The 14,138-nt window shown below is 41.6% G+C and overlaps 1 protein-coding gene across 1 annotated transcript in view; it reads right to left on the minus strand.

Moving 5' to 3' along the window:
- LOC307049548 (cytosolic carboxypeptidase 4-like) overlaps positions 1-14,138 on the minus strand; it is a gene marked incomplete at both ends in the record, with an annotated part of 54,798 nt that overhangs the window by 22,617 nt on the left and 18,043 nt on the right. The window contains 1 exon segment of the mRNA XM_079699107.1: positions 7,904-8,112. Within this exon segment, the coding sequence (XP_079555233.1) occupies positions 7,904-8,112 (209 nt within the window).

The following is a 14,138-nucleotide window of genomic DNA, read 5'->3' on the forward strand; positions in this document are numbered from 1 at the left end:
GGAGGCTAAACAATACACTACTCAATAACGAAGTGATCACTGAAGAAATCAAAGAGGAAATTAAAAAATACCTAGAAACAAATGACAATGGAGACACGACAACCCAAAACCTATGGGACGCAGCAAAAGCAGTTCTAAGGGGGAAGTTTATAGCAATACAATCCCACCTTAAGAAACAGGAAACATTTCGAGTAAACAACCTGACCCTGCACCTAAAGCAATTAGAGAAAGAAGAACAAAAAACCCCCAAACTTAGCAGAAGGAAAGAAATCATAAAGATCAGATCAGAAATAAATGAAAAAGAAATGAAGGAAACAATAGCAAAGATCAACCAAACTAAAAGCTGGTTCTTTGAGAAGATAAACAAAATTGACAAACCATTAGCCAGACTCATCAAGAAAAGAAGGGAGAAGACTCAAATCAATAGAATTAGAAATGAAAAAGGAGAAGGAACAACTGACACTGCAGAAATACAAAAGATCATGAGAGATTACTACAAGCAACTCTATGCCAATAAAATGGACAACCTGGAAGAAATGGACAAATTCTTAGAAATGCACAACCTACCAAGACTGACTCAGGAAGAAATAGAAAATATGAATAGACCAATCACAAGCACTGAAATTGAAACTGGGATTAAAAATCTTCCATCAAACAAAAGCCCAGGACCAGATGGCTTCACAGGCGAATTCTATCAAACATTTAGAGAAGAGCTAACACCCATCCTTCTCAAACTCTTCCAAACAATATCAGAGGAAGGAACACTCCCAAACTCATTCTACGAGGCCACCATCACCTTGATACCAAAACCAGGCAAGGATGTCACAAAGAAAGAAAACTACAGGCCAATATCACTGATGAACATAGATGCAAAAATCCTCAACAAAATACTAGCAAACAGAATCCAACAGCACATTAAAAGGATCATACACCATGATCAAGTGGGGTTTATTCCAGGAATGCAAGGATTCTTCAATATACGCAAATCAATCAATGTGATACACCATATTAACAAGTTGAAGGAGAAAAACCATATGATCATCTCAATAGATGCAGAGAAAGCTTTCGACAAAATTCAACACCCATTTATGATAAAAACCCTGCAGAAAGTAGGCATAGAGGGAACTTTCCTCAACATAATAAAGGCCATATATGACAAACCCACAGCCAACATTGTCCTCAATGGTGAAAAACTGAAACCATTTCCACTAAGATCAGGAACAAGACAAGGCTGCCCACTCTCACCACTCTTATTCAACCTAGTTTTGGAAGTTTTAGCCACAGCAATCAGAGAAGAAAAGGAAATAAAAGGAATCCAAATTGGAAAAGAAGAAGTAAAGCTGTCACTGTTTGCAGATGACATGATACTATACATAGAGAATCCTAAAGATGCTACCGAAAAACTACTAGAGCTAATCAATGAATTTGGTAAAGTAGCAGGATACAAAATCAATGCACAGAAATCTCTGGTATTCCTGTACACTAATGATGAAAAATCTGAAAATGAAATCAAGAAAACACTCCCATTTACCATTGCAACAAAAAGAATAAAATATCTAGGAATAAACCTACCTAAGGAGACAAAAGACCTGTATGCAGAAAAGTATAAGACACTGATGAAAGAAATTAAAGAGGATACAAATAGATGGAGAGATATACCATGCTCCTGGATTGGAAGAATCAATATTGTGAAAATGACTCTACTACCCAAAGCAATCTACAGATTCAATGCAATCCCTATCAAACTACCACTGGCATTTTTCACAGAACTAGAACAAAAAATTTCAAAATTTGTTTGGAAAAACAAAAGACCCCGAATAGCCAAAGCAATCTTAAGAACGAAAAATGGAGCTGGAGGAATCAGGCTCCCTGACTTCAGCCTATACTACAAAGCTACAGTAATTAAGACAGTGTGGTACTGGCATAAAAACAGAAAGATAGATCAGTGGATCAGGATAGAAAGCCCAGAGATAAACCCACGCACATATGGCCAACTTATCTTTGATAAAGGAGGCAGGAATGTACAGTGGAGAAAGGACAGCCTCTTCAATAAGTGGTGCTGGGAAAACTGGACAGGGACATGTAAAAGTATGAGATTAGATCACTCCCTAACACCATACACAAAAATAAGCTCAAAATGGATTAAAGACCTAAATGTAAGGCCAGACACTATCAAACTCTTAGAGGAAAACATAGGCAGAACACTCTATGACATAAATCACAGCAAGATCCTTTTGGACCCACCTCCTAGAGAAATGGAAATAAAGACAAAAATAAACACATGGGACCTAATGAAACTTAAAAGCTTTTGCACAGCAAAGGAAACCATAAACAAGACCAAAAGACAACCCTCAGAATGGGAGAAAATATTTGCCAATGAAGCAACTGACAAAGGATTAATCTCCAAAATTTATAAGCAGCTCATGCAACTCAATAACAAAAAAACAAACAACCCAATCCAAAAATGGGCAGAAGACCTAAATAGACATTTCTCCACAGAAGATATACAGACTGCCAACAAACACATGAAAGGATGCTCAACATCTTTACTCATTAGAGAAATGCAAATCAAAACTACAATGAGATGTCATCTCACACCAGTCAGAATGGCCATCATCAAAAAATCTAGAAACAATAAATGCTGGAGAGGGTGTGGGAAAAAGGGAACACTCTTGCACTGCTGGTGGGAATGTGAATTGGTACAGCCACTATGGAGAACGGTATGGAGGTTCCTTAAAAAACTACAAATAGAACTACCATATGACCCAGCAATCCCACTACTGGGCATATACCCTGAGAAAACCATAATTCAAAAAGAGACATGTACCAAAATGTTCATAGCAGCCCTATTTACAATAGCCCAGAGATGGAAACAACCTAAGTGTCCATCATCGGATGAATGGGTAAAGAAGATGTGGCACATATATACAATGGAATATTACTCAGCCATAAAAAGAAATGAAATTGAGCTATTTGTAATGAGGTGGATGGACCTAGAGTCTGTCATACAGAGTGAAGTAAGTCAGAAAGAGAAAGACAAATACTGTATGCTGACACATATATATGGAATTTAAGAAAAAAAAATGTCATGAAGAACATAGGGGTAAGACAGGAATAAAGACACAGACCTACTAGAGAATGGACTTGAGGATATGGGGAGGGGGAAGGGTAAGCTGTGACAAAGTGAAAGAGCGGCATGGACATATATACACTACCAAACGTAAGGTAGATAGCTAGTGGGAAGCAGCCGCATAGCACAGGGAGATCAGCTCGGTGCTTTGTGACCGCCTGGAGGGGTGGGATAGGGAGGGTGGGAGGGAGACGCAAAAGGGAGGGGATATGGGAACATATGTATATGTATAACTGATTAAATTTGTTATAAAGCAAAAAAAAAAAAAAAAAAAAAGCAAAAAAAAAAAAAAAAGAGACATGTACCAAAATGTTCATTGCAGCTCTATTCACAATAGCCCGGAGCTGGAAACAACCTAAGTGTCCATCATCGGATGAATGGATAAAGAAGATGCGGCACATATATACAATGGAATATTACTCAGCCATAAAAAGGAACAAAACTGAGCTATTTGTAATGAGGTGGATAGACCTAGAGTCTGTCATACAGAGTGAAGTAAGTCAGAAAGAGAAAGACAAATACCATATGCTAACACATATATATGGAATTAAAAAAAAAAAATGTCATGAAGAACCTAGGGGTAAAACGGGAATAAAGACACAGACCTACTTGAGAACGGACTTGAGGATATGGGGAGGGGGAAGGGTAAGCTGTGACAAAGCGAAAGAGAGGCATGGACATATATACACTACCAAACGTAAGGTAGATAGATAGTGGGAAGCAGCCGCAGAGCACGGGGAGATCAGCTCGCTGCTTTGTGACCGCCTGGAGGGGTGGGATAGGGAGGGTGGGAGGGAGGGAGACGCAATAGGGAAGGGATGTGGGAACAGATGTGTATGTATGACTGATTCACTTTGTTATAAAGCAGAAACTAATAATAAATAAATAAATAAATAAATAAATAAATAAATAAAACTAAAAATAGAACTACCATACGACCCAGCAATCCCACTCCTGGGCATATACCCTGATAAAACCATAATTCAAAGAGAATCATGTATCACAATGTTCATTGCAGCTTTATTTACAATAGCCAGGACATGGAAGCAACCTGAGTGTCCACCGACCGATGAATGGCTAAAGAAGATGTGGCTCATATATACAATGGAATATTAATCAGCCATAAAAAGAAACGAAATTGAGTTATTTGTAGTGAGGTGGATGCACCTAGAATCTGTCATACAGAGTGAAGTAAGTGAGAAAGAGAAAAACAAATACCGTATGCTAACACATATATACGGAATCTAAAAAAAAAAAAAAAAAAAAATGGTCATGAAGAACCTAGGGGCAGGACGGGAATAAAGACGCAGACCTACTAGAGAATGGACTTGAGGGTATGGGGAGGGGGAAGGGTAAGCTGGGACAAAGTAAGAGTGTCATGTACATACATACACTACCAAATGTAAAACCGATAGCTAGTGGGAAGAAGCCATATAGCACAGGGAGATCAGCTCGGTCTTTTGTGACCACCTAGAGGGGTGGGATAGGGAGGGTGGGAGGGAGGGAGACGCAAGAGGGAAGAGATATGGGCATAGATGTATATGTATTCACTTTGTTATAAAGCAGAAACTAACACCATCATAAAGCAATTATACTCCAATAAAGATGTTAAAAATAAATAAATAAATGTTATTATTAAAAGAGGAAAATAAATATGTTACTTAGCCCCCTCCTCCCCGCAAAAAAGAATGTTATTTCCCCTTCCATGTACTCAAATAATACCAGTCAGGTCTCCTGAACCAACAGCAGGAAACACTCTCCAAGGAAAATAAATTCCTTGAGGCTATTTTATCGCTGGCACTGGTCAAATAGTTTTAAGTGCTTACTGAAAAGTATGAGTATTGGAAAAAGAGAGAACTGAGCATGGAGGATGAAGAATGGTAAGGTAGATGACTGATCAGAGATAATGCTCTAAGCTTCAAGCTTAGGAGGTAGTGAGCCAAGTCCAAGCCAGGCAACTCAGTCAAAACTGCCAGCATTTTGGAAGCCAGGTCTGTCTATGATTGCCATTGGTAATATTGCTGATGATGGTAACAGTGTAATGTTTTACTTGGTGTGGGATTATTATGCATTATAGACAATCTGATCCTCTGAACGTTTAAAGGATGCTCAGAGGATCTGTGCAAGGCTGTGGGACCCAGGAAACAAAGAGGTGGAGTTATTGAGAGAGAATCATGGCAAGCAGTGGCCTCAGCAGGAAGGCAAAGAACAATATGATGGGCGAAGTCTGTGGGAAGGACTCAAAAACAGTTCTTTCTCAGTCACTCTCATGCCCAGTAGGCTTGCAATTACACCACAAGCACCGATAAAAACAGTAAAGGACAGTGGTTTTCAAAGTGTGACCCAGACCAGCAGTATCAACATCACTTAGGAATTTGTTAGAAACACAACTTCTCAGGATCTTCCCAGACCTACTGAATCAGAAACTCTGAGGATGGGGCCCTTGCAGCCATGTAGGTGGCTTTGATCACAGTTAACTTAGAGAACCTCTGGTCCAGTGGACAGAAATACGGACTGTTGAGGAAGACCATCAGTTTCAAATCCTTTGAAATGTTGAAATCAGAAAGTCTGCATAAACTGCTATGCCAGCCCTAAGCCATAGTAAGCATTCAAGACAAATCTCATTCCCTCGTCCTCTTCCTCCTCCTCCTTTATTTTCTCCTTCTTCCTCCTCTTCTCCTTCATTTTCATTGTCATCTCCATCAGTTGCTGCAGCAGCAGCAGCAGCAGCAGCAGTAGAAGCAGCATAATTTGCAATAGCTACTGAAATGACATCACTAGATCCAAGGTTCCCCATTTGGCCATCCTGTGACTTACGCATCTTCTCTGGCAGGAGAGGGGAGAGAATGGATGGGCAGCTCTAACTCCAGCACAGCTGCAAGGGCATCTGTGCTCACAGCACTCAGCCCGGGTGCTGGGAAGCTTTTCAGGCAGGAGAAACCTGGCCACCAAGTGCAGATTCTGCCTCTGCTCACATCCTGCTTCCATTCCCAACAGTAATTGGAGGCTGGGAGCTCATTGTAAATTTGCTTAATTGAGCAGTTGAGGTCTTTATTGTCCTGCTGAGGAACTGCTTCTAAAAGCCTGCTTCTGGGCTCACAGCCCCTTTCATGCCTGTGCTTCACTTGGTATTTTCTCCACTCTCTTCTTGTCATAGACCTGTACCTCTGGGATCACCATCTTTTCCCTGTATTACTCTTTTAATTGTTGTTGTTTTTTTTTTTAACGCAGATCAGAGAAATAGTCAATAATGCAGAGGGCAGGGGGCAGAGGAGCTGGCTAAAGCACACGAGCCAGAGTTGGGGGATTCTAGGCATCAGCAATACGGGGGGAGTTTCACAAAGGCGGGGAGAGATTCAAGATATGGGGGACACAGGCTTACAAAGTATGGTGAAGCTCGGAAACATTCAAAGCACTTCCTCATCCAGAGGAATAGAATGGAAAATGTAGCTATTTCATGACCAAGAAGCTCTGAAAGCTTTAATGATGGAGAGAAACCCAGAGGCGATAGCAGACAGAAAATTAGATATTGGTTTGCAGTGCAGTATTATGTTATTGTTTAGAGGAGGGGGAAAAAGCTTTCTTAAAAAAATGGTTAGTCTACTGATGCCATGGTTGGAAAACAGCACTCTCGTTGACCGCTTCATTACCTCAGATGTACTCAGGTACAGAGAAATTGGAGGGTGTCTAGAGAGAAGCAACGAGATCAATGAAAGTAGTGCAGAGACTGACTAATACGAAGACAGCAAGGAACATGATGTGTGTGAAACACGGCTGCCTCGGTCCCAGGAGAGGTTTGGTGAGCAGATGATGGGTATTTGGGAGATACTCACATCATCCATGGAGAATGTATAGGTAGCCTCGCATGATGGTGTTTAAATTAGCCCTAATCAAGTGAAATTAAGGAATTTATTATTTGGTTGAAATCCAGGAAACCCTAGACACTTATTCCACTGGGGTGCAGGTAAGTGACAGCCCTTATAGGTGCTACTCCCTTTGCCTGGGATGCTCTTCCTCTTAAACTTGGCATGACAGACTCCTTCAATAATTCAGGTCTCAGCTTAGGTGTCACCTGCTCAGAGAAGACTTGAGCTCTCTAAGAGAAGGTCAAGTCTCCCTGCATATGTAAAAGTCACTGGAGACCTGTGCCCTTCCTCTGTTGATTTCACAGAGCAATATGAAATTATCTTCCAGATTGAATTCTTTGCTTCCTTAGTGTCCAACTCTCTGGTGGAATGCTTGCCCCAAAAATCAGCGGTCTCGTCTATCATATTCACCACTAGGTCCCAAAAACTAATCATTATTCCAATAACAACTCACACTCATAAAGCAGTTAAGTCATGGCAAGAACCCTGCTAACATAGACATGTCTATGTTAACTTGTTTAGGCCATGCAAAAACCTAGATTATATCGCTTCTATTTTTTTTCAGAAGAAGCAGCTTGAGTCCCAGAGAAGGTGGGTGACTTCTCTAAAGTTGCACAGCTATAGGTGCTAGGGCTGGGATCTGAAGCCAGGTTCTCTAGCTTGAAAATCAACACTCTTAATCACTGCACTACCCAGTGTGTACCCAACAATATGTACTCAATAAATGAGTCAATCAGTACATGAGTGAGTGAAGGAATGAGGATCTGAGTCCAGAACATCTGCCCAGAGCAGGAAGCAAGAAACGTACTGAGGTTTCCCAGCTTTAGTGAACATGAGTCCTAAATGACGGCCTTCAAGAATCATCCAGATGTCATCCAACTGCAGAGATAATCCCCATGCTGATTACCTGTAGAGTGCTGAAAAGGATCTCCATGCCCTGAGCTGCCAGGAAGGCCTCCCTGCCAGACCGGAGGTTGGCAATATGCCTGAGGCAAAGCAGAAGCGCCCTGCGGATCAGCACATAGGAACTGGTTGTGTCATGGCTGTGCCAGTCCTGATGCAGCCTGAGCAAGATGGTGACATAGCCTCTGTTCAATGCCCTGCGGCTGTTAGACTCTGAAACCAATGGGAAAGGACAATGTCAATCACAGGCTGGCCATACATGCCTGAGGATGTCCCAGTGTACCTCCCAAAAGATACTAATTCATCATAAAGGGAATGAAAATAACTTTCCATTGGAGAAAACTGGCAGATATCACCTTCATCAAGTGACCAAAGTCAACATCAGCAGATAAGATGCCCTGAGAAAGACACACCATCACTTTAGGATCACTTAAGCACCACTTTAGCATCACTTTAGCATCCCTTCAGCATCGCTTCTATGATTTTCCTGCCCCCAAATGCATAACCTAAATGTTACTACGAGGAAAATCAGCAAACCCAAAATGAGGGACATGATGCAAAATATCCAATCTATACTTTTCAAAAATGTCAAGGTCATGAAAAGCCAAAAAAAACAAAACAAAACAGGGATTGAGCTAACAGAGACTAAAAAGACATGGCATGTCAGTATGATATATAATTATAATTTAGATCCTGGACCAGAAAACATTTTTTTTTCTTTTGCTACATAAGGCGTTAGTGATGCAATTGGTAAAATATGAATAGTGTTTAGATTAACCCATAGTATTGTATAAATGTTTATTGTCAGATTTTGATAAACTATTATATGTTTACATAAGTGAATATTCTTGTTTTTATGAAATTCACCATTGTGAATGTCTATAACATTCTCAAATAGTTCAGAAAAAGGATAATAGTGTGTGGGGAGAGAGAAGAAAGGAGGTGGGGGGAATCCACAGGATTCCCATTCCTCTTTCCTAAGCCTCAGTAGACTTGGGATATTGTCATTTGGGTTGAGCAAACTATAAGGCTTAGGTTGAAAAGGAGAGGACCCTGAGTGACAGACATAATGTCAGGAAGGCTGCCATGTGTAACAGATGCGTTGGGTGTTTTCCCTGAAGAGAACGGAAGCCAGATCATCAAGGGGTTGGCTCCGTCAAGGAAAGGAACTCCTCAGGCTCAAGGATACCCAATAGGGAGCTGGTATCTATGTGGTAATGAGCAGCGTGGCACCAAAAATATCCAGAAAGAGGTTGAAAGTCCACCCAGCAAAGGATATGAGGACAAGGCTTCCTTACATCTGACAGGGAGCTGTAATAGCATGCTCTTACAGTTCTCTTCCCCTCTTTCACACCATGACAACCCTTTGTTAGTTGAATGACCTTGCATGAGACCTCCCATGAGACCCCTCTGATGGGTGACTGATTTCTTCCTTTTTCCATTATGAAGAAAGAAAGGGGGAAGAATGGTCCAAGATACCTCTCTCAACAGTCCACATACACCACTTTTCATGTTAAGCTCCTCCGCCTACAGGGTTGGTGGACAGACCAGTTCAGGTCTACCCAGTAGATGGGGAGACAGATACTCTCTGGATCCTGGTCCTCTCTACCCCTGTGGACTAGGTACCCCGAAGAACTCTAACGGGCTGACTCTCAGGAACAAACGCCCACATCTTGCAGCTCTGCCCTCTCACGACTGCATTTCTCCATTATCCATACTGTTCATGCTGGTTTATGAGACAATCTATGTTTCTGGATGAGCATGTGAGACAGAGATCCCCTGAACTGTAACTGGATAAGCAAAATTTCAGCTCCAAGTCAGATTTTTTCCTAAGACCATATAAGTGCACATGAGTGAAACAATAAGATGAAAATTCAGTGCTTTATTCCAGAAGGGTTTTTCTCATAATATTAATGGAATTCTCCTTTTCTTCTACTTGTTTGTCAAATTCTAAATTGTCAGGCTTGACTGAGCCCCACTGAGATTTCTGACCCATTTGTGCAGTTGGTTTTATTTTTTTTTTTTCACCTTTGACAACATTTCATTCAGCCATGACCCTAAATTGAGAGCCATGAGCTTTATTCACTCCATGATGTGTTTGTGGAAGGTTTAAATCACCTTCATTACCTCCTTTAATGAATTATTCTTTTGTATCAAAAATATTTCTCGGGCTTCCCTGGTGGCACAGTGGTTGAGAATCCGCCTGCCGATGCAGGGGACACGGGTTCGTGCCCCGGTCTGGGAAGATCCCACATGCCGCAGAGCGGCTAGGCCCGTGAGCCATGGCCGCTGAGCCTGTGCGTCCAGAGCCTGTGCTCCGCAACGGGAGAGGCCACAACAGTGAGAGGCCTGCGTACCGCAAAAAAAAAAAAAAAAAAAAAAAAAAATATTTCTCTCCTCGGCTGGTCCCAGCCACAAAGCACTGGACTTCTTTACCGCCTAAATGAGGTTCCAGCCTATCCAATATCTGATGTTTAAAAGAAAATTGAGGATTAGGTAGGAAGTATTAAAGGAAACTATCACCTCCTGAAAAGAAGACAGAATGGCAAAAAAAGTGCATGGAGGCCGCGTGGGCAGTGGGACGTTAAGAACTTTTGTCTTTTATCTATGTTAAGGGTATGAGACTAATAATGTGTTATCCTCATGACGTTCATCTCCCACTTCTGGGGGAGGGGGAGGGAGATAACGAGAAAAAAGTCTTTGATTGTCTGAAAGAAAAATCCCTTATCAGATCCCAATGATTTTATTCACGATTTCCTGTTAATCTTCAACGAGCTGTCATGTTTACTAACATCGAAAATAGCTACACCTCCTCCCCCAACCCCTACCCTAAATCAGTCAATCTTTCTCCCTGAACGGCTTGGGAGTTTTGAAAAAGTCAATATGCACCTGAAACCCGACAAGAGATCCATCAAGCTGAACAAATGGAGAGGGGAGCCGAAGAATGAAATGAGGGTCACTGGGATCTGCAACTTGCAGAAGTTTGAGAAGATCTGAGGGGAGGACAGTGCTTCTCCCAGGGAGGCCAAATAGGAAGGAGAAGATGTGGGGTTTCATACATTCCTTTGGGTGGGCTCAGGGTTTGGAGGCCAGAGAAGATCCCCAGACCAGCTGTACTTTACTCTCTTTATGTAAATGGCTTCTTCCTAAGAATTTCCTTGGAAAAAGAGTTCCTGTTCCTTAATTTTTTTTTAAATTTCCGAAACAGATTGGTTTATGTTAAACTGGTTGGAGGATGGGGTGGAATGGACAGAGAGGACTTCTGAGGACCTTTCATTTAACAGCTCACCTCCACCCCCTTCCCCATCCAAAGGCGCTCTCCATGCCCCCTTGTCTCCATCAGCCCCTCCCTGGCAGCCTCCTGCTGAAGTTCTTATCTGGCCAGTTTTCCTGTGGCAAATCTGCATCCTTGTCCTCACCTCCAATTTATCCTCTTAAGTTCTACTCTTTCTACCTACCTTTCCAGATTTTATCCTCCTGAAACCTTAGTTGTAGCTAATTCTCAGTCTAAAATGTGACCTCGCGCTCTCCTTAGTTTTACCCCACGTATTTCTTCACAGAGGTTCCAATGTTTTCTTTAGTGCAGACCCCACTGATGCAGCAGATTTTTACATTCAGGAAGAAAGAATAAAAAAAGGAAGGGAATATGCCAAGATATCAATAGTACCTATGAGGGAGGAAAATATGGATGATTCTATTTGCTTTGGGTTTTTTTAGACTCGACTTAGACTTTTCTGTACTTTTTATTCTCCACATCCTCTGCAATGAACTTTGACAATCAACAAGAAAAAAGACAGGTTACCCTTTGACAGGAAGTCCGTAGTCTATAGGCCATGCCATGTTGTAAATGCCTGTGGGCAGGACAAGCAGTCCCCGGGTTGCCAAAGCAACCAATTCACCTTACCCCACCCCTTTCCAAAGTGAATTACCTACCTTGCCCCTGAAGGTATTTGAGAGCATGATCATCTCTATAAAGATGTTTGTCTTTTAACAGGAAAGCCCAGACACCTTCAAGACTCAAAGACTGGATTTCTCATGGGGAATTTCCAGCCCCATGACAGGTTGGTGGAGAAGTGCTTGGTGACCCAGATTATAATACCTGCAAGCAACCCAACGCTCTGCCACTTTTATTGGGCAAAACCAGAGGAAATTCCCATGACTGCTCTGTTTCCCATATCTGAGAATTTCATCACCCCCTTTAGAGTAAAGAGATAGCTTAAAGTGGAGGAAAAGTGGGAACCTGCAGCAGAGGAATGAGCTGGATGCTTTCACAACCACAGCTCTAGGAATGAGACATACAAATTAGTGCACACCTCCAAACTCATCTTTACTATCCTCGTGTACCCTTCACTGCCTTGCTGGGCAGAGCCTTCAGCTGTCAGCTTTCTTTCTGGAGTCCTTGCACATGGCTGTGACCTCCCCTGCTTTCTAGCTGTGTGACCTTGAGCATGTTACTTCACAGCTCTTGTCACTAAGTCTTTATCTAAAAAACAAACAAACAAAACTGATAACAGTCCCTTCCTTGTGGAACTGTTGAGAAAATTAAATGAGATAATATATATAAAGTAGATAGCTTGATGCCTGGAATGTAATAAGCACTCAATACCTGTTGCTTATTATACTTGCCATCATCAACATGATAAGCATCATCTATTTACTATTCCAACTCCCCCTCTGTCATTTTGGACAACAAACTGCCAAATGCTCAGGACATGAACAGATTCCTTTGGACAGCCTCACACAAGAATAGGAGCACTAGGATCACATAGTTGTTGATCTGCATTTTGGTTCTATCATTTACTAGCTGTGTAACCTTGTTTAAGTTACTAAGCCATCCTGGACTACATTTCCATCATCTGCAAATATTAAAGCAAGATAAAAGAGAGATAACTAAAGCATCACCCTTACAAGTCCATTATAAGGAATGAATGCATAGCGTAGCAGCTGGCATCAAGTATGTGCTCAATAAATGATAATCCCTTCCCCATAAGGATGACATTCAAACTTCAAATTCACTTCACTAGTGAGAATAGCCCAAGGAAAAGTTTCAAAATAAGTAAAATTTATAACCACAGTCCTTCAATCCCCATGTAATGGAATCGACTTCTCACCCCAAATGCCCACACATCTTACATAGCTGCCTATCTGTCCTTAGACACCCCAAACATACATACCGAGGACCATTCCCCCACATTATCCCAGGAGCCCTTACAATGTCCATAATGGAGAACTTTTTACTTCCCCTCTCTGACCAACTTTACCCGAGTTGGGTCCCATGACACTAAAGCTTTTTGAGAAGACTGGGTAGTGCTGTAAGATCCTCTTGATTGATAATGGTTAAGTGTTTAATAATTCACCCTTGCTTTTGATAAGCACATACACGAGGAAGAATAAATACAAGGATTCGAGGCTCTCATCATTCTTAAGAACAGAAATCATCTTCAGCCACATAGCATAGTAGGCCATTACTATCCAAAGAAATTCTTGCCCAGGAAGATTAAATAATTTTATTAAACAGATTTATTTCCTTCTGTTTCAGGAACTTCATGAAAATTCATTCATATGAACTACTGACAATTCAGTGAGCCCTTTACAGGACTGTGGCCCCCTTCTCATAAGAGAAGACCACTCAGCTGGGCTTATCAAACACCCCTCCCCAAGGCTTGCCTCCAAACCCTCTCCTCACTGGATCCCCCAACTGAGCAATTATATCACAAACACTGCCTGATCTTCATCAGGACTCCACGTGCAAATACCCACCTGGAGCCACAGCACTCACACTGTATAATATCCCACCCTAGAAATCCCGCCTTGGGGACAATACTACAACCCAAGATAATGGTGACCTTAACTACAGCAAACAATCCAATGGCCTCTGCAACAGTGCTCTTCTCAGGGAGTCAATTTAGAAGATGTTTCTGGACAAAGCAGGCTTTTACCAAGACTTCTAAATCATATTACATGAACAATAAGCTACCTGTTTTGCCACTGTAACAACAGTTACAATTACTGAGTATTTATTTACTGAATGTTTCCTATGTGCTCAGCATTGGGCTAATCATTTTACATGGTCATCTCATTTATCTCATGGAAATGCTTGAAGATAAGCATTATTTGCCTCCTCTTACAAATGAAGACACAGAGGCTGAGAGAAGTTAAATAACTTATTCAAGTCCTGAGAGCTTATAAATGGCATGTGGAGAATTCAAATGGAATCCCTCATCTGCCTCCAAAGCTGA

Source organism: Hyperoodon ampullatus (assembly GCF_949752795.1).
Source record: "Hyperoodon ampullatus genome assembly, chromosome: 3".
Taxonomy (NCBI): Eukaryota; Metazoa; Chordata; class Mammalia; order Artiodactyla; family Ziphiidae; genus Hyperoodon; species Hyperoodon ampullatus.